Below are 26,086 nucleotides of genomic sequence, written 5' to 3'. Positions count from 1 at the left end.
AAAGGGAGATATTTTCTTTTACAGAAATGTCTACAACAAACGGCTGGTAGGGACTACAACGATCTTCTTCTTGGGTTAGTGACATCACAAACCCTAAAATTTACATAAACCCCGCCCCCAATAACACGCAAAAAAGGGGGTGTGGCCATGTTGGGCTGCTTCAGAGAAGTGGAAGAGTTGTAGTAGAGTGTTGCTGCCTTGCCATCATTTTACGCCGGATTGCTTCACAAACGAGGATTAATTCAACAAATTAAGATTAACATGACGGCACATGCTAGTGGATGAGTTGAATCAAGTCCACAGCAACTACATAAATTTATCCACTAACCATTCAGAAACGTCCAGCTTCAATCTAAAAGTTGTAACTTCTTCCTGAGTCTCTCCATCAGTGTCTGACTCCGGTTTGAACAATGTAAGGCTGAACACCGTTACTGACAATCCACATTTTGGCTGCGTGAGATTCTCCTGCTTTGTTGTTGTTGAGCAACCGAAGTGCGAGCTGTTAAAGCTCCGCCCTCTTCTGGAAAGGGAACCGAGAGCAGCAGCTCATTTGCATTTAAAGAGACACACACAAAAACAGCGTGTTTTTGCTCACACCCAAATAGGGGCAAATTTGACAAGCTATAATAAATGATCTGTGGGGTATCTGTAGCAAGCTTGCATGTTGTCTAGCAATTTGCTGTGTTAAACTCACTTCTCTTCTAAACATCCCCATTATTCAATTCCCGTCTAGACAGACTACTTTTAGAATACACTTCCATTTCCCTCTATGTTTGATTGCAACATAAGCATAAAACGTTTAAGAATTCCTTTAAAACTTTCATAACTAAGTTTTAAAACATTTTATTCTCCATCAAATTGAACCACAAGTTCAATTATATTGGAAGAAAAGTACATATAATGCAATAATAAATTTTGTGACATTTTACACTTTCTCTGATGTTACGATGCATGATTCTCACCATGTGGGGAACTTTTTGTGTAAGTAAAATTTAAAAAGTTAAAGAATATCTGCAACAGTGGCCATATACGTCACTACACCTTTTAACTTGCTTGTTTCTTATCGCAGACTCATTGTTAATGTTTGTATCCCTGATACCAGATAGTATCTCTCTATGGCTGTGTTTCAAAATCTAGTATGCTGCCTATCTAGACAGCATTTTTAGGTACCATAGGGCTTTGAACATTATTTTGAGGCATTATAAACTAGGTAGGCAGCTCACTAGGTTTTGAGACTCTCTTTCTCTCTCTCTCTCTCTCTCTCTGTATGTGTGGGTGTGTTTGTGTGGGAGGGGTTTAATCATCTTAAGGCAGGTTGTTTGTCTCACCTGAACAGTGACACACAGTGACGACAACAGTGCGCGAGAATACTTCGGCAAACAGGTGAGAGTGAAACTACAATATATAGTTCATAATATAGGCTAAGCCTAATAGTATATATCAAACTTTTATATCTGTGTTAATTATGCGATCACTGAAGCCGAAAATCGTTGAGATTTTTCTCAGAAACAACTCAATCGCGTTTCCGCGTCATTTGTTATTGAACAGTCTCAGAACATGTTGTTCTCCGCGATTAAATTTATATTAAATACGGGAATATTATTTTTGATACCGTGAGTTTTATGCACTTATGGTAACTTTAATTGTTTTCCTTTCAGTCATAATGACGATTGAGGTTTAGTTCATTATATTATTAATACTAAGATTAAGTGTATGTAGTATAAATTCATTTTATACTCAATGTATTTATTAAAATTCATGTTTTTGTCTCTTCAGAATGTCTTCGAAGCCGAACGGGAGTCCTCCGCCCTATGATTATCATACTGAGGATGGATAGTAAGTGTTGAGTTTCACCTCAGAGTTTCTCTGGATTAAGTTACATGGGTTTAGATGGAAAAAAAAATAAAAATCTCTTTTTGACGTTTGTCTTTGAAAGTAAATAAATAGATAAATAAAGGTCTTAAAATGGATGGTTGTTGAAATTGGGAGTAGGCTACGTGTTCCCATTTTTCAGTAAACATATTGGTATCAGCCAATATTAACTTTTCCCCAAGCATAAGTCTGATTAAGCCAGTAATGTATTTTTCCCATTTTCAAAAGTAGGGGAGACCGGGGGCAATTGTAACAAATTTTGGTCATGTCGTCATTACTCAAAAACCTTTTGAAATATTTGGATACAGTTTTTATGTCAGTAACTTGTATCTGTGTTCTACTTGTTACTGTAACAGTCACCAAATTTTTACAAGCAATGTTAGTCACAATATTGATTGAAACACTAGAAGTCAAATGTTACATCTGCCCCCACATGCGGGGTGATTGTAACACCATATGGGGGCAATTGTAACAACACCATCATATAAATACCAATGACCACAATAAATTCCAGAGAATATAGATATAGTACTCCCCTTGCTGTTTTCCTTGGTCTGAACCTACTCAGTAAAATGGATCCCCAGATTGAGAGGCAAAAACAGTTTTCTTAAATTATTGGAATCTATCAGTCTATTTTGATGTCCTTACTAAGCTGGACACTATTTTGATGGTGTCTGGGGCAATTGTAATGCACCGACCCCGTGACAAGCTATCCTGCTAGCTAGAAATACCAAAGCTAATGTTTGACAACGATATCAAATGTTAGACAACAGAAAGGTCATCAAAACAAGACAGATTTAAATTCATAGACATTAATGGTTAAGACAGTATGAGGAAAATTACTTTTATACCTCAAAAATGAGAAAAACTTTGCCAAGTATGATTTAGAAGCTTGTCCTTTGGATCTCCACAGAGCACATGCAAAATGAGTTTCATGGTTCTGTCTCATTTCTATTTGGTGTAATTTGATATGTTACAATTTCCCCCTGTTACATTTGCCTCTGGTCTCCTCTACTTAAGTACTGGCAATGGCAATAATTTTTGCTATTGCTAGTAACCAAAATGATATGATAGTCCATAGTATATCTAATCTAATGTTTTTAAGCAATTTACCTTTCACACTAGAACATTTGAAATTAAAACTGTACAAAAATACATTGATTACGTGTTTTGTTTTGTTTTTACTTTATAACTGATTAGCTCTTTTGACACCTGACTTGGGAAAATATTGTTGTTTGAAACGGAAAAACAAAGATCTGTAAAGAAAAGAGACAAAAAGAGAAAGTCATGATATCAATAAACTCAGATATATCTTGTGTACCTGTTTAAATCATGTAAAAGTATTGAGTTATATGAATGCTATTTTAAAAAAAAACTAACTCGTCTGTCTGTTTGTTTGTTTGTTTGTTTGTTTGTTTGTTTGATCTATCGTTCTATCATTCGTTTGTTCATTCTATCTTTCGTTTGTTCATTCTATCTTTCGTTTGTTCATTCTATCTTTCGTTTGTTCATTCTATCTTTCGTTCGTTTGTTCATTCTCTCGTTCATTTGTTTACTCATTCTATCGTTCATTTGTTTGTTTGTTCTATCTATCGTTCGTTCGTTTGTTCATTCTGTCTATCGTTCTAGGTTCTTTCGATCTATCATTCTATCTATCATTCGTTCATTCTATCTTGTTTGTTCGTTCTATGTATCTTTAATTTGTTCATTCTTTCGTTTGTTCATTCTGTCTTTCGTTGGTTTGTTCATTCTATCTATCGTTCGTTTGTTCGTTCTATCATTCGTTCATTCGTTCTTTCAATCTATCGTTCTATCTATCGTTCATTCTATCTTGTTTGTTCGTTCTATGTATCTTTCATTTGTTCATTCTTTCGTTTGTTCATTCTATCTTTCGTTGGTTTGTTCATTCTATCTATCGTTCGTTTGTTCGTTCTATCGTTCGTTCATTCTATCTTTCGTTCGTTTGCTCGTTCGTTCTATCGTTCGTTTGCTCGTTCGTTCTATCGTTCGTTTGCTCGTTCATTCTATCTTTCGTTTGTTCATTCTATCTTTCGTTTGTTCATTCTATCTTTCGTTTGTTCATTCGTTCTTTCAATCTATCATTCTATCTATCATTCATTCATTCTATCTTGTTTGTTCGTTCTATCTTTCGTTCGTTTGTTCATTCTATCTATCGTTTGTTCTATCGTTCGTTTGCCTGGTCACTCTATCTATCGTTTCTTCTGTTCAGTCTATTTTGTTCGTTCGTTCATTTTATCTATCGTTCGTTCTATTGTTTGTTCATTCTATCGTTTGTTCATTCTATCTATCGTTCGTTAATTCTATCTATCATTCATTCTATCTATCTGATGTTCTATCGTTCTGTCTATCTATCGTTCTATCTATCTGTTGTTCTATCTATCGTTTTGTCGTTCTATCTATCTATCTATCTATCGTTCTATCTAGATTATCAGTCATAACATAAAAATATTGGTCAAACTGTATTGTTGTGTCCCTAAACAGAATGTGTTTTAAAACTGTTTTCAACACTTTCTCTCCAGTAATGTTGCCCCTCAGCCTGCGTACTCGTACTACCCCGACGATGAGTTCCAGCATTTCTACCGCTGGACGTCTCCGCCGGGCATCATAAAGATCATGTGTGTGCTGTCGGTCATCCTCTGCGTGGGCATCTTCGTATGCGTGGCCTCCACTCTGGCCTGGGATACGAATGCTGGAGCAGCTGGATTCGGAGGCTACGGAGGTTCTTATGGAGTCGGCTCCTATGGTGGCTCCTATGGTGGCTCCTATGGTGGCTCCTATGGCAGCGGCGGCTTTGGGGGAAGTGGAGGCTACGGTTATGGGATCCTAGGATCTCAGAACGACCCCAGGCAAGGAAAGGGTTTCATGATCGCGATGGCGATCATCACCTTCATCGTTCTGCTCGTCATCTTTATCATGATCATCTCGCACCAGAAAGTGGCCCAGGGCAGGAAGTTTTATCTGGCCGTCATCATCACCAGTGCCATCATGGCCTTTCTCATGTTTGTTGCCACCATAGTCTACCTGGTGACGATTTACCCAATGGCCCAGACGTCCGGATCAGTTCAGTTCAATCAAGTGTACGCCATGTGTGCCGCTTACCAGCAGCCGCAGATGTCGGGTGCATTCGTCAATCAATATCTGTATCACTACTGCGTCGTGGATCCTCAGGAGGTGAGCACAACATTGTACATGGACAAAAATTTTAAATTTTAGTTTTTTTACTGTGTAAATGGACAAATTTAATCAACGTAGTGTCCTTTTTCTGTCTCTCATCCAGGCAATCGCTCTAGTTTTGGGCTTTATTGTCACCGCGGCCCTCATTATCATCATGGTTTTTGCCATTAAAACCCGTCAAAGGATCAATTATCATGGGAAGGACAACATCCTGTGGCGCCGTGTGAAAGAAATCGACACAAACTCACCACAGGATGTGGAGGATTGGGTGAGTACGATATTCATCGTTCAGGAGAATCAATGCAGTCACGTTTCATTAAAGTATGATCTGGTCTCAAATGTTTCTTGGGTGAAACAGTGTCTCATACTAGTGAATAGTAGTCATCGAGTAAATGAATGTGGATGGCAGATCAGATCATTTGATGAGGAATGTTTGTGTTCATTTTGACTTTTGATTGCGGACATTTGTATCTTGGCAAATCTGAGCACACATTGTTGAGATCTCTTGTGAAACTCTAGAGGAGATGCAGGTGAGATTACTGGGTTTCTCAAGAGGAAAAACCAGGGAAACATCAGGGAAATTGTGATCTCCTGCCCTGGAAAAGTCACGTAAATTCTTATAATTAAAATTTTTTAAATTAAATTAAATTGAAAATAAATCAATTATATGAATAAAAAATTAAAGATACAAAAAAATCAGTTATATGAATTAAATTATAATTGTATGATTATGATTTTTATTTATAAGTTAATTCATATAATTGGTTTATTAAATTATTAGAATTTCCATAACATTTCCAGGGCTAATATTTGTTCAGGTTAAAAATAATTGTATGATTTTTATTTATATTTAAACTGAACAAATGTTAGCCCTGGAAATGTCATGGAAATTCTTTAAAAAAAAAAAAAAAATAATAATAATATAAATTAAAATAAATTATATATACAAAATAAATCTGTTATATGAATTAAAATAAGTTATAAATAAAAATAAATCAATTATATAAATAAAAAAAAAATTAAAGATACAAAATAAATCAATTATATGAATTAAATTATAGATAAAAATCATAGTTATTTTAACCTGAACAAATATTAGCCCTGGAAATGTCATGGAAATTCTTATAGTTTAAAAATAAATAAATAATATAAATTCAAATAAATTATAAATTCAAAATAAATCAATTATATGAATTTAAATAAGTTATAAATAAATTATATGAATTAAATTATAAATAAAAATCATATAATTATTTTACCTAAACATGCCATGGAAATTCTTATAATTTAAAAATAAATAAATAATATAAATTAATATAAATTAAAAATACAAAATCAATTATATTAATTAAAATAAGTTATAAATAAAAATAAAAACCATAAAATAATTTTAAATCTTGACAAATATTAGTGTCATTGAAATCCAATCTGAAATATTTAATTGGCTAGAAATTGAGTAGAAATGCTGTAATCAACATGTTTCAAAATCTGTATCCAGTTATCACAAATACACTGTAAAAATGTCAGTCTTTCTATAGAGTTTCATTTTTAATTCAATGTGTTACTTTCCATTTCTTTGTAAGTATTTGAAATTTATTAGCAATTTCTGAGACAAATTGTTTCAAAGTAAATCCTATACCATTTTTTTTTTTTTTTCCCATTTCCCATTTTTTTTTGTAAATTTATAGGCCAGAAGGTGCAGAAACCCTGAAAAGGCGGTTCAAATATTGTTTGTGATTTCTAGTGTTGTAAGGGTCACTCAACTACGAGCCTTTGTCCTACAACTCTTAGTCGTCTATTGTGACTTGGAAGACTATAATTCGGTCTATTCTACTCAAGATGGAGTAAATATCAGTTTAAATTCTACACCTGTGCTCATTTCTGTTGCCAAACAAAGAGTTATTTAACTTCCTCAGTCTCCTCGTAGCACAAACCTGTTTATCTCTGTTAGTCTCAGAGGAATCGTCTGTCTGGTTTTGAATATAGGTGGCCTGTGTGGTTTTCTCTTTTAACATGCTGAAGGTGGAAAGACCTGTTTGTGTGTGTTATGGTGGTTGGGGGAGGGCAGCACTCGTCGCTGGTTTCTGGGTGTGGTTTGTTGTGACAGTTCACTAACATATATGTGCTAGACATATTAATGGACCTAAAGAGAGGCCTCATTTTCTTTATTCAAATCTTTTTCGCTCTTTGATTCTGGGCCATTTTGGCAAATGTTCAGTGGATAAATGTTAAATTGCTTTTTTGTTGTGTGTTTAGATGTATAAATGTTTTAAATCAAAAGTTTTCGGTTTCTAAGCATGTTTAGGTTTCATGTTTTTATGTTGAGTTCAGTTCAGTACAGGATCATCTGCTTAGGGCGGACTGGACTGGTCCAACCAGAAACTCAAACTTATGTGGAGCAAAAGACATGCTCTTTTCTTAGGAGTTGCTGCGGTTCACATTAAATGAGGCTGTTATTCTAGGAAAAATAGCAAGAAATGAAGTCTTTTATAGATTTATTCTGTAGTATTTGTTGACTCCCTCAGGGGTAGACATGTTGAAACGCGTCTGCCCTTTGCACCTTGCACCGAAGAATCCACCCAGAGCACCATTTGAGTGAATCTCACACGAAAAAAAATGTTCAGAAATATTAATTTCTTATGACACAAGCACATCCTAGAAAGATGACATCTTCACCATTTATCTAAATATTATTAAAATCTTAAAGATGTTGTAAGCATATTGCGTAGTTGTGCTTGGAGTTATTTGTGATGATAAAGCAATGAAACATGACAAATTGTGCTGACATAACTTTTGGCCAGGCTGTCATACAAATTATGATTATGAACACATGCAAAAATGAGAGAACCAACAAAATATTAATAACTGATTATGTTGTAGTCAATGTGAGCTTGTAGTTTATATTTATTACTTTTATTTTATTTGTTTTATCATTTTTATATAATTTAGTAGTGGTGTGATGAGACTGTTAGTTCACGAGAACGAGATGAGATTTTTACACTATTTTTAAGAAATCCTCGATGAAATACATGACTATAAAAATAGTCTGCAGGTGCATTTGAAATGTTTTAACTAATCATTTTGTAATGAGTGTGATTTCAGTTCTACTTTCTGAGTATGAATTATCGTATTCAATAAAAGACAACAATACTGACGCACTGTAAAAGGTTTTGCCACAAACTGACTGGCTTCTCTCCTCTATGATTTTAGTCTCTTCAGACCTTACTTTACATGATTTATGAGCTTCTACAACTTTTGACCTCATAACTGAGCTCCTTTCCACAAATTGATCATAGAAATAAAAACAGTATAAATAAAAATGAACAAAACAGTTTTCTCTTATTCTTACGTGCAAACAATAAGTGCAACCACAATCGTACTCTCTCAATATTCAAAGTGCAAATAGAGACCCAATTTTTCTTGAAGCATGATACGGAGCTGAGAGATGTTTACAACTACACAGCCCAGCCTAAGATAGCTTCATATTGGGAGATAATTGCATTTATCAGGGAGCCGCTTTCAAAATGTGGGGTATTGAAATTGTGTTTGAATGCGCGCTCGCGTTTTACTTTCGCTTTCTATTTTGTGATCGCGCGTACTCTGTGAATAGGGATCGGCGGTGCTGAGTGCGCATTCTGCAAGATCAGACATTTGTCAGACACTTTCAGGCTGTGTTGTGCAACGAATCCTCCGCCATGGTCTTGTCAGTCATCTCGTCACGTGATCAGTGAACTCTGATTCCTGCTGCACTACGTTCGACTCTGCAGCTCGTGTTGTTGGATGAGCTGGATGGGATTGAAGCGACCGTTATCCAACTGAATTACATTGTTTTTATGTCTATAAAAAGGATTTTTTTGTTTTCGTAGAATTTCTATAAAAAGCAAAACGACAGTGGAGTTGTAATGTAATCGTAGCGGTGGCATATTCTATCCTAATTTCACCCTCACACTCCGTCATGACAATATCGCGAGACAGCTTTTCACCTCGACGAGAAATCTCGTCACATTTTAATCTTGCGAGATCACACCCCTGTAATTTATTATTTACATTCATGTTTATTTATTTTCATATTACAATAATGAGAATTTTGGGGATGGGGGAATGATTGTTAATAATGTCGCAATTCAAACAAGTCTCTGTCTCTCTGTCTCTCTCTCAGGTGAATGATGTGAATGGCGTCCCTGATCCACTGCTGGCTGACTATCCCATGAAGTTCGGAGGGTCTACAAATGATCTAGATGACAACAGCACAAATTATGACAAACCTCCCCACAGTGAGAGTCCTGTGTGAGTACGGCATGCGCTTCATATATATATATATTATGTATGTATGTATGTGTGGACATCAACCCAATCCCTTTATTTAGCGTTCATGTAAACACTATGCTTGGATTCATCAATTGGAATTAATTAATTCTGATTGAAACAAAAGGTGTCCATGTAAACGTAGCTACTGTCGTTTTGAAAGCACTGATCTGGGGTGTTTTTCCCAAAAGCATCGTTAGCCAAATAACATTGCAAGTTCCGACGTTACTAACGATTTGGTGTTTCCTGAAACCATAGTTCAAACAAACATTCGCAAACTGCATCGCAAACTTGTGTGGTTGGAACGACAGCTCTCAAGCTGTGGTTAGAAGCATAGTTTATTGTTTTTAGGACGTGGACTTAATAAATCGTTATGAGCAAAATAAGCAAGCTGACATTAAGTACAATGTATATCTTTTATTTCGAATATATGTCATTTACATATTTTAGTTTGTTGAGATTTTAGGCACTGTTTTTGAAGAGTGCGCATGTGTGTACATGCTCTGGTACGTAAGAACGAGCCTGTGATTGAATCTGGAAATAAAGCAAAATAACTGAGAAAAATGAGGATTAGTCCTCAGATGCCATGTCTGTAATTTATAGCAAAAAATCTAGCATTAATTCGATCGCAAACAGATTCATTTAAAGAAGTTATTACTCCACCACCTGCGTAACGTCATTTACCAACATGGCTGAACAACAGGTTTGCAACAATATGGTTTCGGGAAACAGTCGTGACTAGCTAGTTGATTTGTTCAACGATGCATCGTACTATAGTAGTGAAGCAGTGAGTTTCGTCGTTGTATGGGAAATGCATCCCTGTTTGTTCAGATGGTGTAGTCGGTGTATCTACACCACTGTTTGATAGTTGTACAGCGTAACACTTGAAACTGTGAAATGAGATTAATTAATTGTGAATGGAGTGAAAGTGGACAGAGTTACAGAACAGGTTGTGCAGTTGTGCTAAATAAAGAGCCGTCAGACGTTGCGCAATATAAGGGAATTTTTCTCATTCCTTCACTTCACTTCCTTGTTTCAGTGTTCCTCTCGGCTTTGAGTCATTTTTGTAAATGGTGTGTGTTTGGAGCGGGTGACTGTTGTCAGCATGACGAATACCTCAGCTATCTGTGCTTAATCTCAAGTAGTGCTGTCTGAATAGTAGATACAATCACGACTCAGTGGAGGAATGAAAACAATGTCCTGCGCTGTGGTTGTGACAGAGCAAATAGCTTGTGTCTTTTTATGTTTGCATGATTTATTGGTCAAGCGTCTCATAGTGTGACGCTGCTCATGTTTGTGTTGTTCAGGGAGATTCGGCATGAGCTGCCTGTGCGTAGTTCAGTCCCACTGAGCAGCGGTTCAGAGTTCAGCAGCTCTGCAGGACGGCCCAAGAAACGCCGCGCTGGACGCCCGCGTACCGCCGACGGCCGGGATCGTGACACAGACTACGCCTCTTCTGGAGATGAGCTGGATGATGAGGACTTCTTCAGGTGGGTTTGCTGCTGACATCAAGCGCTCTGAGTTTATAATTGTACAGTGGTGCTCTGAACATACTTTGGTTTTGTTTTTACAGTGAATTCCCTCCCATTGCTAATAATGAAGAGAGAGAAGATTACAAACACCTGTTTGATAAAGACCATCAGGAGTACAAGGAGCTGCAGGCAGAACTGGACCAGATCAACAAGCGTCTGGCTGACGTGGACCGAGAGCTCGATGACCTGCAGGAGGGCAGCCCTCAGTTCCTGGTATGAACAGATTCTTCAAGATTCATTCTCATTACTGACAGTTAATAATACTAGAATACAATTATTATTCAAATTAGCAGGAAGACGGTACAAGAAATAAGATTATGATATGTACATTTAAATGTCAATTTAAATTATACATTTAATTTAAAACAATAGTCCTCAGTTCATGGTATGAAAAGTCTTCTAGATTCAATGATGATCATTTCTGAGAATTAATAAGTACTAAAATACTATTTTTATATTATTGTTATATAATACAAATATATTATTATTATTATTATTATTATTATTATTATTACTACTACTACTAATTTTAAATCATTTATTGTACTGTCATTATGCTAATTTTTTTTATTGTAAATTTTAAATATTTTATATAATAAAGTTGGTACATTTATAATAACAAAGTATTATTAGTAAAATGATTTCAATAAAATATTTCATGTACTGCTAATTTTAATGATTGTGTAAATTTAATATATTTTATATAATACATTTTATACATTTATAATAGCAATAAAAAAAATTTAATAATAATAATGATAATAATAATAATAGTAATATTTATTGTACTGTCATTATGCCAATTTTAATATGGTGTAAATTTATTATGAATATATTTTATATAATATGTTATATATTTGTCTTATTATAAAATTTTAAATAATAATAATAATAATAATAATAATAATTATAATAATTATAATAATATTTATTGTACTGTCATTATGCTAATTTCAATGATTATGATCTGTGAATTTATTATATTTTGTATAAAATGTATATTTATAATAACAATAAATATGATAAAATAATTTCAATAGAAGTGATTAATAATAATTTTTGTACTGTCTAATGTGAATGATTTTAATTTGTAAATTTAATGATATTTTATGTAAGATATATTTATAATATAAAATTATTTCAATATTATTAATTATTTATTGTACTGTCATGCTAATTTTAAAGATTGATGTGTAAGTCTAATATTATATTTTATGTAATAAAATGTTATACATTTATAATAAGTATTATAATTATTATTCTTAATTTTTTAAATAATATTAATGTTAATTTTAATACGATTAATGTAAAATTAAATGTAGAAAATACTAATGTAACCCAAAATAAATAAAATTTAATAAGTTTAATAAGTTTTACTTTTTTCAAAACCTATGTGTATTATTATTATTATTATTATTATTATTACTATTTAACTTTTATTTGAAAGACTGAATATGAGTTTTGTAGTATTAACCTGTTTGGTGCATGACTTTTATTTATTATTATTTATTATTTATTTATTATTATTTGTTAATTATTTATTATTTGTAAATAATTAACGTTATCGTGGGAAAATGGTTTGAGCCACTGCTCTTGTTGCTGACTTCAGTCATTCTCTTGAAACAGGACGCCATGGACGAGTACAACGTGCTCAAAGACATGAAGAGGGTAAGAATGAGCTGAATCCTGGTTTTCTCACAGAAACCGGCAACAGTGAAGGATGTTATCTGATATATGACACTTTTCCCACTGTCTTTGCAGGGCGGAGATTACCAGGTGAAGAAGAAGAGGTGCAAGCACCTGAAGGCCAAACTAAACCACATCAAGAAGATGGTCAGCGATTATGATCGCAGATGCTGAAGGAAAGAGCTACTGGACAGCAGTGAGAGAGCATAGATGTGTCGGCGTCTGTCCAGATGTGTGGGTCATTGCCATTCGTGAGCTGGGCTGTGTTGCTTTCTGGACATTCGATTGATAATGCATGTATTATCAATTATTAAACAATTAAATTTGATTTGATAATGCATGTATTATCAGTTATTAAACAATTAAATATTAACAGCTTTCTGATGCATGTTGCTTAATGCAATATTTTCCCAGAATCCTTCAGGGAAGTTGTAAAATCTGTTTGTTCCAAATGTCTGATTAGCTGTTACAGATTTAACATGAACTTGTTGTTGTTTCAGTACAACTGTTTGTTTTAGTGTTTTTAATAGTTCCTCAGAGGTTTCTTGGTGGTTAAAATAAATGTGCCAAATAATCTGACCAGGTGGGTGGTGTGAACTCTTAATAACCATTTTTGTTTGTACTTTAATCAAGCTGTGATCAGTTACAGATAAAAATTTAACAATTAGTCTTTTAAGCTGTATTTATGCCATTTTAAGAACTTTTTACATGCTGTTATGTAAATATGTAATTTAAATGTTTAACCTTTAGATTTTTCCTTTTGTTGTTTTTGAACTTTAAATAAAATCATTTTTATCGACAATAAATGTGACTGTATACATTTACCAGTACATTAAGTGTTTGTGGTTTTTGAAAGGATGTCAATAAATCCACAAAACGTTATTAAAACCACTTTAATTTTAGACAAAACAATGTCGAGTGTCACAATTAGGTTCATGTTTCATTTAGTGATGCACTGAAATTTCAGCAACCGAAAATATTCGGCTGAAAACTGGATGATATTGATTTGTCGATTTTAATCGATTTTAATTTTGATGAACCGAGATCTTTTAGTCTACGCTTCTTTTTTTCAGTTTATGTGCAAACAAAACTAAACATTATTTGTCGCACACATACCATCCAAAAATCACAATAAGCTTTGTGATATGAAACAAAGTCTGAGCTTTCAAATTCTGTCAATTTTATTAGGAAATTTAAACAAATACCGATCGGATCTCTCCCTCTTTACTACTAGTTACAGCACCAAATAAACATGAGTGAAAATCAGAAGGTATGTTGAAGAATGTTCGTAAACAAAACAGTTGATGGACCCCAATGACTTCCACAGCAGGAAAAAAAATATTGTTTGGTCACCCATATCCTTCAAAATATTATCTTTTGTGTTCAGCATAGGAAAAGAAACTCATACAGGTTTGGAACAACTTGTGGGTGAGTTAATTATGACAGAATTTTCATTTTTGGGTGAACTATCCCTTTAAGATGATGTTTTGCATTTCACACCTTCTTTAGACACGTTTTGTTACAGTCAGTTCAAATGTTCATGTTTAACATCATGATATCAGAGCTGATTCAAAGGTACGTCCTTCAGCCAGTAAGCTCCAGTGTTCAGGCCCTTGTAAAAAGCCGCACCCAGGGTGAAACTAGGTGCAGTCTGGGGTTACACACACTTAAACGTCTCTGGAGTTGTCAGGACTCAATCATGGACTGGCTGTCCAGCCAGGCTTTCAGTAGTGGGATGTTCCTGTCCATCCAGAGGATGTTCTGCTGGATTTTCTCCAGGGCCTGTTGGATGCTGCGGAGCCCAGAGCCCTGATCCTGAGCTAGTGAACTGAAGAACATCTGGACCTACGGGAACAACACAAACAACTGCTTCATGTTCTTGGGAGTTTCAGTGCAGATGTATCACCGTTTTTAGAAATAAATCTGACGCCCATGATTCATTAATTTGTCTTGAAAAAGCCTGCATACTGATCTACTATTTAAGACTATTATTCTTCTAAGCCAAAATTTAAACAGTATTTCCTCCAAGAGCTTTAAAGCTACAACCACCAAACTGGGGTCAGACCTTCAGACTGTTCTGACTCGGGTTACTATATCTTTTCTAACTGATCCGACTTGCGGTTTTCGTAAACCAGACTATCAAATCCACCAAAAATCTCATAGACTTTCATTGAGAGGGTCAAAACTTTTGAAAACTAAATCTTATACTGTATTTAAGCTGTCTATTACTGTAGCAAATAAGCCTAACAACTTCTACATATACTATTTATATTTCTAATCTATCTATCTATCATTAGCAAAGCCTAGTAACTAACCTAGGACATGCTAGCCATGTGTTAAATCTTAGCAATGTGCTAAATCATGCTAGCAATATCTTAATCATGTTAACATGTTAAATCAAGCTAGCAAAACATTAGCAATGTGCTTAATCTTGCTAGCAACAAGTTAAATCATGCTAGCAACATGCTAAATCATGTTGCAATGTGTTAAAACATGTTAGAAACATGCTAGCAACATGCTAAAACACCCTTTCGATCTATCTATATCTGTTTTGCCTTCAAAGCATTCAAAGTTTAAACTTCAAACTTCTTCAAACTGAAAACCTTCAAGGGTTTCAAGCCAACTTCAAACTTGTCATCAAACTTTACTCATCTGGTTTATTCTGTAAGATCATGTGACCATATTTTTTTTATACATCGCTGATATGAGTAAACGAGTTTTCATCATGTTTGATCATGCTTATCAAAAGTCAAATTAATTTCTTTAAATACTTGGTGGGGAATAAAAACTAAGCAATGGACATTAATTAATGCAATGATTCAATTAATATTTTAGCTTCCAATTTATTTAGTTTTTTTGGACTAGTTGCTCAATTTGCATTTATACTTTTAGCAAGAAAATGTATATAAAAGTTTTAAAAAAATGACAGATCAATCTAAAGTACCTCATCAAGCATTTCTCTGGTGGAATACTGATCAGTCACTCCAACCGTCATGCGAGATATTGCAGATGAACCCAGATCAAACCTGAAATCAAGATTGAGATGAAATACACAATCTATCATGCCATGATATGTCATCATAAGCACCATAAAATAAGAATGTAAGATTTATTTGATCATATAATAAGGTCTTCAGGTAGATATGAAAGCAATAATATTGTTTCAGACGGGTCATTTGGATATCTGCTACGCACTTTTTCACAAGTTTCGCCCAGTTGGTCTTCAGGAACTCCCAGGCGAGTTTGAAGCCTTTTGGGTTTTTGCTGACAGTGACGACCAGTGACGGCAGGTCTTGAGTTTTCATGACCTCTCCCTCAATGCTTTTTTCCAAAAGCCTAGACAGAATGAGAAAGAAAAACACATCATAGAGCAGGTTTAATGACTCAGGACCTTAATTAAAAGGGATGGTTGATTATGATTTCACCTTTTAAACTTTAGTTAGTGTGTCATGTTGCTGTTTGAGCATAAACAACATCTACAAAGTTATGACGCTCAAAGTTCAATGCAAAGGGCTTCTGGGCTGCTTTAGAGAAGAGGAAGAGTTGTTGTAGTCGAGTGTTGTTGACATGTCGTCATTTTACTCCGGACTGCTTCACAAACGAGGGTCAATTCAACGCTGGATTTGCACAAAAGATTAACATGACGGCACATGCTAGTGGATGAGTTGAATCAACTCCACAGCAACTACATAAATTTATCCACTAACCATTCAGAAACGTCCAGTTTCATTCTAAAAGTTGTAACTTCTTCCTGAGTCTCTCCATCAGTATCGACTCCGGTTTGAACAATGTAAGGCTGAACACCGTTACTGACAATCCTCATTTTGGCTGCGTGAGATTCTCCAGCTTTGTTGTTGTTGAGCAACCGAAGCGTGAGCTGTTAAAGCTCCGCCCTCTTCTGGAAAGCGAGCCGGGAGCAGCAGCTCATTTGCAAGCTCAATATGCTCTGATTGGTCGGCTGGAGCAGTGTGTTGTGATTGGTCAAGCGCTTCGAGCGTGTTTGGGAAATGTCCCGCCCCTTACCACAACAGTGAGTTTCAACACTCTACTAACTAACTCAACCAGGCCCCGCCCCTTTATTCTGCATATGCCTTGGGCAGGAATTATTTAAATAAGGAATATTGTGATGTGTTCGTTCTCGGAAGAAAACTCAAGACTAAAATAGAGGCGTTTCAGGAGTTCAGAAACAGATATAGAGAATAACTCCCGCTGGAGGGACTTTGGAACTTTGCAGACCTTTTTCATGCTCAAACAGCAATATTACACACTAAAGAAAGATGAACATGGAAAAAAGCATAAAAGGACTTCTTTAATGACACTCAAGTTTGAAAAGGTGAGAAATGAATCATGCATTTGCATTTTAAAGGCTTTAAAGACAATTTTGACCTTCATTAATGATTTATACACCATCACTGATGTCATGTTTGGGTGAACTCTGAAAATGTCATGTGACATCATTCTCAGCAGCTTCATGTATTCAGACTCACCACTGAAGTTTGTGAGTTAATGGGGTGTATGAGAGGGCGGCTTTAATCATCCACTTCTCCGATGGTGAGGTGGATCGCTTGTATTTCTCCAACAGGAAGTCCCAACCTTCATCTGTGCGCGCTCCTTCAGTGTAGACCACCAAACTCACGTCGGTAGGCAGCCTGGACCAAACAAAGAATATAACTGGAATTAAGATAGTATGAAGAATGTATAATGCGGACGTTATGTGAATCAAACAAACTCTTACAGCATTTTGCCATCAGATTCTTTCCACATCTGGAAGAGTTCAGTTGCGGTGCCGACGCAGGACGGGTAACGGCGGACACAGGCAAACAACAGCAGATAATTCCTGAGCATCCGCTCGGATACAGACCCATCATCAGACCAGCGCTGACGGTCAATCAGGTTCTTGAATAACTTCACTAAATGACCCTGTTAAAACAAAAAACCAGAAACTGTTTGTCTAAATATAGTATATATTCAATTTTTCTAGATTCAAATCCATCCATCATAAAAGTAATCCATACGGCTCCAGTGGGTCAAAAAGGCCTTCTGAAGCGAAGCGATGGGTTTTTGTGAGAAAAAATATCCATAATAATAACTTTATAAACTGTAATTACTAGCTTCTGATTGTGTTCATCTGAAAGAAGATACATATACACCTAGGATGGCTTGAGAGTAAGTAAATTACGGGATAATTTTCATTTTTGGGTGAACTAACCCTTTAACATCCAAAACATTGCACACTTCATCTTTAACTGTACTTGATCATTTTTGCAACCACACCTTCAGCTGGTTCTCCAGTTCCTCCATGTTTCTCTTCTCCATGAGTTTGTAAAGCGGCACCAGCTCACTGAAGCCTTGCGTCACCGGCATAATCGCCGACTCTTTGCTGAGGTACAAGCTCAAATTCAGAGCTTTATCCAGTGGGACTTTCTCTATGCTGAAGGAAAGACAAACATATTCCAGTAAGAACATTAATCAACCAGGTCTGCAATGACTAACAATTTAAAATATCTTAATATAATTTTTTTTGTTTGTGCTCAAATGCTGCAGGATCTCTTCATTAACGTCACGTATGAAGTCTCAATGTCTTTAAATCAGCTGGTGTTTAGTGAGTTACTTAAATGAGACTTAAGTGACCAAATACTGTATGTTTGACCAAATACTATAATGTAGTGCTGCACATTTTATTCCAAAATGTCGTATTACAGAAATTCGATGCATTGCAAATGATGTTTCCTTTTAGGACCACAAGTGAAGTTCCCTCACCTGACCAGCTGAAAGATGTCGTGGATGAGACTGGCCCTGTCATTGCTGCTGAACACTGTGTGATCCCGCTGGAGTTGACTGATCAAAGCGTCCCAGCCTCCCGACTCATAGTGGACAATATAATACCCCCGCAGGTCCACATTGAATTTAATCCACTCCACCTTCTCTGACAGGTACAACACATCTGCAGACACACAGTCAGATCTCAGTGTAAGCTGGAAAACATGCTGGGAAGGTCATTTTTTTAACCTTAACACACCTTTTTCGCTTTTCAGCAAGAATCGCTGCACTGCACTACTGTGACTGGTGATGTAAGTCAGAGGGACCTGCCACAGGAAGCTCGACGTACTATGAGAAATGAGTTACAAACAACAAATAATTTAATTCAATTAAACATCATAGCTATATTCAGAGTAGCATACTAGCTTACTACGTTTACTATTTCTACAGTATGCATACTGTGCACCAGATGCAAATTTTCGTATGCATTAAGCAGTAGGTTAGTGCATACCTTGAAGTCTTTGAAGATTTTTCTACTTTAAGATAGCGTTCCTGTTTGAGGATGACCTCTTGACCTCTGACCTCCACAGTGACTAAAGGAAACCCCTCCTGCAGCGTCCAGGTGTCCATGATGGCTCCAACGTCAACATTGTCCTCCATGAACCATTTCTGCTAGAACAGGATTGATTTGCTACATTAACTGAATTACTTCATTTGTGGTTCATATGATATAATATGAAATAATAATATGTAATAATTTTATGTCATATAATGTCACTTCTGCTAGAACAGGACTGATTTACTGCAATAACTGAATAATTTATTTGTTTTGTGGTTCATATCATGTCATGTCATATATATCATATACCATGTCATATAATATATAAATCAGATCATATCATTATATATCATATCATATAACACATCATGCCATGTCATATATATCATATCATATCATGTCATATTTTATAAAATATGTCTTGTCATATGTAACATCATGTATCATGTCATGTCATATATTATATCATTTATTATAAAATATATCACACCATATAAATATATCATGTCATGTCATATATCGTATTATTGATTATAAATTATATCATGTCATGTTATATATATTATTTATTATAAAATATACCATGCCATGTCATATATAAAATGTCATGTCATATATCATATTATATATTATGAAATATCATGTCATAGCTATATCATATTATTTATTATAAAATATATCATGTCATATTAATATATCATGACATATATAAAATGTCATATATCATTTAATATAAAATAAAAAAAAATGTCATGTCATATATCATATTATATATATTAAAATACATCATGTCATATCATATCATATCATATAGAGTAGATACTGTCAATGTTGCTATGAACCCAGAAAAACGAACTAAAAAAACTAAATTATTACTATATATTATATTATTTAATGCAGTACTCACAGAAGCTGGAGATTCAGCCCTTGTTTTGGAACAGAATCCATCGAGTTTTAGTCTCCCTGAATCCAGTCCATCAGAAGTGCAGATCTGAAAAGGTTAAAAAGCATTTGGACTCAAGAGCAATTGTTTAAACTTCTTTGAGGGCTGGAGAACATACACAGGAACTGACAGAGGTCACTCACATTGGTAAGACTTTCCCAGAGATGAGCATTCACGGTGTTCTGGTAGCTGTGTCTCTTCAGGTAGTCTATAAGACCGTACTTGAAAGCCTCTGGGGTCAAGAAATCCCTCAGCATGTTCAAGATACACGCCCCCTTGAGAGATTATGAACAACCAGTAGATATATTACAACTAATTATTCAATAAAAGGAGAGATTTTAGAGATTAGTGGTCAACCAATATATTGCCAAGGCCAATATATGGCATTTTTAAATGTCTTTTTTAAGTTTTTTTTTTTTCAAGTCGGCTTGAGAAAGCCAATTTACTAAAAAGCGATTTAAACTTAGTTATTCTTCTGCTGGGACTAAAATTTCTGACTCTAACTCCTCCAAGAGCAGAACCACCAAACTAGAACCACAAGACTAGAACCACCAAACTTGGCTCAGACCTTCAGACTGTTCTTCCTTAGTGTGCTATATCTTTTCTAACTGATTCAACTTACAGTTTTCCTAAAAATGACAATTAAATCTCAGGAAAATCCCATAGTCTTTCATTGATGGAATGTTCAAATGAGCCAAAACTGTTCAAAGCATCAAAAAATCCATATCAGTTGACCACTATTAGAGATATATAAAGTGCTTGTGTACCTTCCGGTAGGAAACGTCATCAAACATCTCACTGATTTCCGCAGGATTCTCCACTGGGGTGGAAATGGGGTGTGAGGAGCTTAAAGAGTCCACTGACATGGCGGTGAAGCACTTCTCCAGGAAATAATCATCCTAAAATAGAGGCACTGAATATCAGCTCTATTATACATACATATCAGTCAGACTCTGTTGAAATGACCATATCACAATCTCAAATAGGGCTGGGCAGTGTGATGATATACAGTAGTGACCAAAAGTGATGTGCGGAGGGAATATTTGTTTTTAATGATCCTACAAGTTTGATTAAACTATCAAAATAAGAGGAAAATATTAGATAAAAACATATATTTTAAATATGAGGGAAGAACAAAACACTAAAGGTTAAGGTATTTACCTGACAAAATTATTACTTTAAAGTGATAAAGAAACATGCATGAATGATCAGGATGCTCAATGCATGATAAAAAGAGTTATTAAGTGCAATAAGCCATGAAAAAAAAATTCAATGCGTTAAAAGCTTTTTGTGCTTGAATGGTCAAATACACACAGAATTATGTTAAAATGGCCCCATCATGTGAAGTATTCATGCAAACACAGTTTATGACTTAACCTCAACTATTAGTTGTATTAAATGTGAAGATACGAGGTCTCACCACTTGCAGCTCAGGGTGGGTGATGTTGACAGACACATACTCCATGAACTTGGCGAAGCCCTCGTTTAACCACAGGTCATTCCACCACTGCATTGTCACCAGGTTTCCGAACCACTGGATAACAGATAGATGTGAATGATTAGCAATCAATTACAGCATTCAGTAGTCAAATATTTTTGTATAATGAAGCTAAACTGCACACTTCTGCCAGGCAACTGATATCCTATATATCTCTACCAGTTTCATGTCTCCAGTATCACTTATCTGGTAACACTTTACAATAAGGTTTTATATGTTAATATTAGTTAACATGAACAATGAACAATACTTCTACAGCTTAGTTAAAGAAAGGATTAGTTCACTTCAGAATTTAAATTTCCTGATAATTTACTTACCATGTCATCCAAGATGTTTGTCTTTCTTTCTTCTGTCAAAAAGAAATTAAGGTTTTTGAGGAAAACATTCCAGGATTTTTCTCCATATAGTGGACTTCACTGGGGTTCAACAGGTTGAAAGTCCAAATGTCAGTTTCAGTGCAGCTTCAAAGAGCTCTACACAATCCCAGATGAGGAATAATAGTCTTATCTAGAGAAACTATTGGTCATTTAAAAAAAAATAATAATAAAAAATTATATACTTTTTAACCACAAATGCTCATCTTGCACTGCTCTGCGATGTGCTAAGCATTACGTAATCACGTTGGAAAGGTCACCTTTCCAACCTACGTCACGCGCGACCTTTCTAACGTGATTACGTAATGCGTGGCACATCGCAGAGCAGTGCAAGACGAGCATATATATATATATATATTTTTTTTTTTTTTTTTTTTTTAGAAAATGACCCATCTTTGGTAACTGTTGAAGTCCACTATATGGAGAAAAATCCTGGAATGTTTTCTTTCGACTGAAGAAAGAAAGACATGAACATCTTGGATGACATGGGGGTGAGAAAATTACCAGGAAATTTTAATTCTGAAATGAACTAATCCTTTAATACATTAACTAATGTTAACAAAGGAGCTTATTGTGAAGTGTTCCCACATATCTCTTCTCACATAATAAAACAATCTCCATTTATTTGTTAAGTAGTCATGCAATAAGCAGAATAATGTACAGTCATATAGGCATCAACATATTTTGTGATAAAGGCTGACTAGCTGTACATGATCTCTTATTTAGACAGAATTAGTAACAGAAATATCAACCTGATGGGCTAGTTCATGGGCGATGACTTTGGTGATGCCCAGTTTGTCAGAGGAAGAGGATTTCTCAGGGTCAAAGAGCAAACCGGACTCTCTGTACGTCGACAGACCCCAATTCTCCATAGCACCGGATTGGAAATCTGGGATGGCAGCAAGATCTGCAAGTAAAAGACAATTATAGCCATTTTCGCATTATTTCAGGCCAGATTGTAAAGTATGCATGCCATTGTCAACAGAAGAGCTTTCACACTCACCGTGTTTGGGAAGTGGATACGGGATGTCAAAATAATCATCATAAAAGTCTAGCAGTGTGACGGCGGTGTTCAGAGCGTATTCTGCCTGACTGATCTTCTCGGGAACCGTATACACGGATATCTACATCAGGATTCAGGTTATGAGGTGTGAGAGGACAGTTTTACCTGGGTGTATTGTAAAGTGTGTTTATAATGCTTTTGCCAGTGTTATTGACTTGCCTCAACTCCATGCTGACTTTTTTTACTGATGGAGTGGAAATCACAGATGATGAAGGCCACCAGGTAGGTGCTCATCTTCACCGTCGTGTCGAATTGATCCTCCAGCAGCCCGTCAGCCAGTTCTACTGTTCTCAGCTATTGGATGAAATTGAGATTCTTGCATTAGTTTGCATTTACATGACAAAGTCTAAAAAAAAGAAATCACTGTGTTTAATGTCAATAAATGACACTGCAGATTGTGCAGTTTATAAACTGTATGATCTATAAACTGTAAGTCTATAGCCATGTTCAGACTTCCAGCAAAAATCTGATTTTTTGCATATTCAGATGGGTTTTTGCAAGTCTGGAAAAGAAAAAAAAGAAAAAAAAAAAGAAAAATTTTTTTTTTTCGAATCTGATTCAAACCACATATGGAGGTGGTTTGAAATGCAATTCCAATCAGATTTTTACAGATGCATGTCAGTCTGGACGCTTTGTCTGCTCAAACTGGATTTCAAACTGTCAAAACCGGTGATGGAAATGCCGGATGTATTCAAACCGTCAAAAGGCCAATACAGCCATTTTATTTGTGATTAAAATACCTTAAAATGTAACGAATGTATATATTTTTATTCTGCCATGATATTATAACATCATATATCAACATGGTGCAAAATGGTGTTAAAATTATGTGTAGAATTCGTTGCTTTGTTATGAGAAAGAATGTCCGGAAAAATGAATTTCATTGATGTCATTCGGAATAACCAATATCAAGTCATGCGGTCAATATCATGTGACAGGATGTGACATCATTCAGACACCTGCAAAGTACCACAAGGTAGTGAAGCAAAGTAACTCTCTCTTAACTATTTAAAAAATTCATGTTTTCACTTGCTCATACGCATGTCCCGAAACATCAGGTCATTCGGTACAACCGCTATAAAACATGGAAAATGTTATAATATTTTAAAAACTTGTACTAAATTTAAAATGTTTGATTGTCCTTTTGCTAGCTAGCTAGATATCAGTCTGTTAGCATTGTTTGAAAATATTGTCATTCAGTATAACCAAAAGTGTCATTCGGTAAAAACAAAATTTTGGTTAAACCAAATGACTTTTTTTGTAAAAAATGACAAAAGCAGTGTTAATTGATTATATAAAAACCACATAATCTCATTGTTGACACTTAATAAAACTTCAAAATTAATTATATCTCCATTATGTTTTTTTTTACACTTTTAAAAAACCTTAATCGTCAATGACCCACACATTTTTAGAATTTATGCACATTTCCATCTAGTGTTTTTTTATGCAATATCCCAAATTTGCATAAAAAGAGGTGAATGGAAACATAGCTATTAACTGTTATGATGTTTATGATGATCGATTTTTGATTTGCCGGAAATACTAGTTAACCTATGACTTTTTTTCTTATTTAGGATCATAACCATGCATGCAAAGTTTCAACACTCTGATGTGTTGTGGAAAGTGTGCACAAAATATCTATAACAATTATGATGTTGATCATGGTTTATGGTTCATGGTTAAAGACAGCTGCACAGAATCCCAGTATTGTTTTTTTATTATAATTATCTTTTTGTGTTATGTCAGTTTCTCAACAATGCACTAAGGGGGTTTACATTTACATGCATTTGACAGATGGGTTTTTTTTGGGAGAAATTTACACTGCATTGATGGCGTACGTTTCAATCAGTTCATGCATGTTAATTTCACTGGGAATCAAACCTAAAGAACTATTAATGTTAAAAGTTTACTGTTTTTACCCATTTTTGTTTGTGTTTTCATAGTGATTTTGGTGAATTACATTGAATCCAATGTGATCTATGAATTATATGTACCTTGGGCATGTTGGATATGGAAATGTGCCTTGATTCTCTGCGCACACGGATGGTAAAGTTGGCTTTGAACGCAGGTTCATCAAAACAAGGGAAGGCGGCTCGAGCATGTGTCGCCTCAAACTGAGTGGACGCCAACATCCTGTAGTGAGAAAATAATTCATTTTGAGGGGTTTCAAGTCTTCAAACTACCAATTAATCAAGAGTCAAAACAAAAGCACTAATGTCATTGATGACATACCTGACCTCTCCACTGTTTGTGGTGTATCTGCCTTTATAAAAGCCATGATAACTATCTGATAAGTTGGCGTAGAACTCCAAATGCACCAAATGGTTTCCTTTCTCAAATGTGAAGCCATCAGCGAAGAGTGCAATCTGTTCATTGGCTTCAAACTCACTGATCTGAAGATCCCAACGATGTCTGGACTCTAAAAGCTGTGCTTTGGAGATCTGAAGGTTCTTGCTGTGGAGGATAATGGCTCTGGTGTCCTGCTCTACCTCTATGAGGATCTGGACAACACCAGTGAAGGTCAGCGAGGTCAGGTTGGGGTGTATCAGGAGATCATAGTGCTGGGGTTTCACTGTTTCTGGCAATCTCATCTTGTCCCAGGGAAAAGGCAACACATTTGTGTCCGTGTTGACAGTCATCCCACGGTTGCCAATAAAAAGAACACAGAATAAAATGGCAAATCTAAGGCAGATTAAACCGCAAGACTGGGAGAAGAGCATGATTAAAAACTGAAGTTTAATATCAGCTCTCTGACTGTTTCTTTTGGATATGTGCGCTTGTCAATTGGTTATCAATAACACACATGAGCACTGCTTACGATCTTTAGACGTCTAAAAGAGAGAAAAACACTAATGTTCAATCGAGTTCAGTGGATAAAAGTTTCAAACGAACCTGCGCGCGAAATCCGATAGGTAACGTTGAACGAAAGTGAAACTACGCAGCTGTCAATCACAATATCTCGTTTCCTGAGGTTTAAAACGTCTCCTTTTTGCGCTCAGATTGTAGTATTACATGCTGGAGCTTATAACACATCACATGACGTTTTATATAATTAAAAAAATAAACATGATCTTGGTTTATAAACAACATGCGCTTGCGACGAGACGTTAAACGCAGCGGTGAACGCTCTCATGAATATTAATTACGTAAAGGAATATTTAGGTTACGTGATTCGACGCTTCAGGAAGTACACTAAGCAACGTCATCATGACCTCTTTATTATTCATGATATAGACCTTATGTAGCCCCGCCCCTTTTCAGCGCTGCGCTCGTTGTCTTTTGACTTCCGGCTTGTA

At 35.4% G+C, this 26,086-nt stretch overlaps 2 protein-coding genes across 3 annotated transcripts; one reads left to right on the top strand and one right to left on the bottom strand.

The window, feature by feature from the left end:
* The first annotated feature begins 1,276 nt into the window (after positions 1 to 1,276).
* oclna (occludin a) lies at positions 1,277 to 13,420 on the top strand. Its single transcript, XM_051910436.1, has 9 exons — positions 1,277 to 1,383; positions 1,777 to 1,836; positions 4,413 to 5,064; positions 5,171 to 5,335; positions 9,227 to 9,354; positions 10,680 to 10,862; positions 10,946 to 11,117; positions 12,531 to 12,572; positions 12,666 to 13,420. The coding sequence occupies exons 2-9, from the start codon at positions 1,778 to 1,780 to the stop codon at positions 12,762 to 12,764; spliced, it is 1,500 nt and encodes a 499-aa protein (XP_051766396.1). The 5' UTR covers positions 1,277 to 1,383; position 1,777; the 3' UTR covers positions 12,765 to 13,420.
* Positions 13,421 to 13,748: 328 nt separating this feature from the next.
* On the bottom strand, positions 13,749 to 25,918 carry erap1a (endoplasmic reticulum aminopeptidase 1a). 2 transcript variants are annotated; one of them, XM_051910421.1, is made up of 18 exons: positions 25,023 to 25,918; positions 24,785 to 24,923; positions 22,947 to 23,081; positions 22,728 to 22,848; positions 22,477 to 22,631; positions 21,273 to 21,386; positions 20,620 to 20,751; positions 19,996 to 20,127; positions 19,817 to 19,900; positions 18,862 to 19,022; positions 18,610 to 18,698; positions 18,351 to 18,534; positions 17,865 to 18,021; positions 17,326 to 17,510; positions 17,078 to 17,239; positions 15,786 to 15,926; positions 15,535 to 15,616; positions 13,749 to 14,435 (listed from the first exon to the last, which is right to left on the bottom strand). In XM_051910421.1, the coding sequence occupies exons 1-18, from the start codon at positions 25,508 to 25,510 to the stop codon at positions 14,277 to 14,279; spliced, it is 2,820 nt and encodes a 939-aa protein (XP_051766381.1). In that variant the 5' UTR covers positions 25,511 to 25,918; the 3' UTR covers positions 13,749 to 14,276. The 2 variants fall into 2 exon arrangements, with proteins under 2 accessions (XP_051766381.1, XP_051766382.1); XM_051910422.1 differs by having other exon boundaries at positions 18,862 to 19,019; positions 25,023 to 25,917.
* Positions 25,919 to 26,086: the final 168 nt, after the last annotated feature.

This window comes from Ctenopharyngodon idella, chromosome 10, assembly GCF_019924925.1.
Source record: "Ctenopharyngodon idella isolate HZGC_01 chromosome 10, HZGC01, whole genome shotgun sequence".
Lineage (NCBI taxonomy): Eukaryota > Metazoa > Chordata > Actinopteri > Cypriniformes > Xenocyprididae > Ctenopharyngodon > Ctenopharyngodon idella.
The sequence above is the reverse complement of the archived record's forward strand: the minus strand, read 5'-3'. Positions and strand labels throughout refer to the sequence as shown.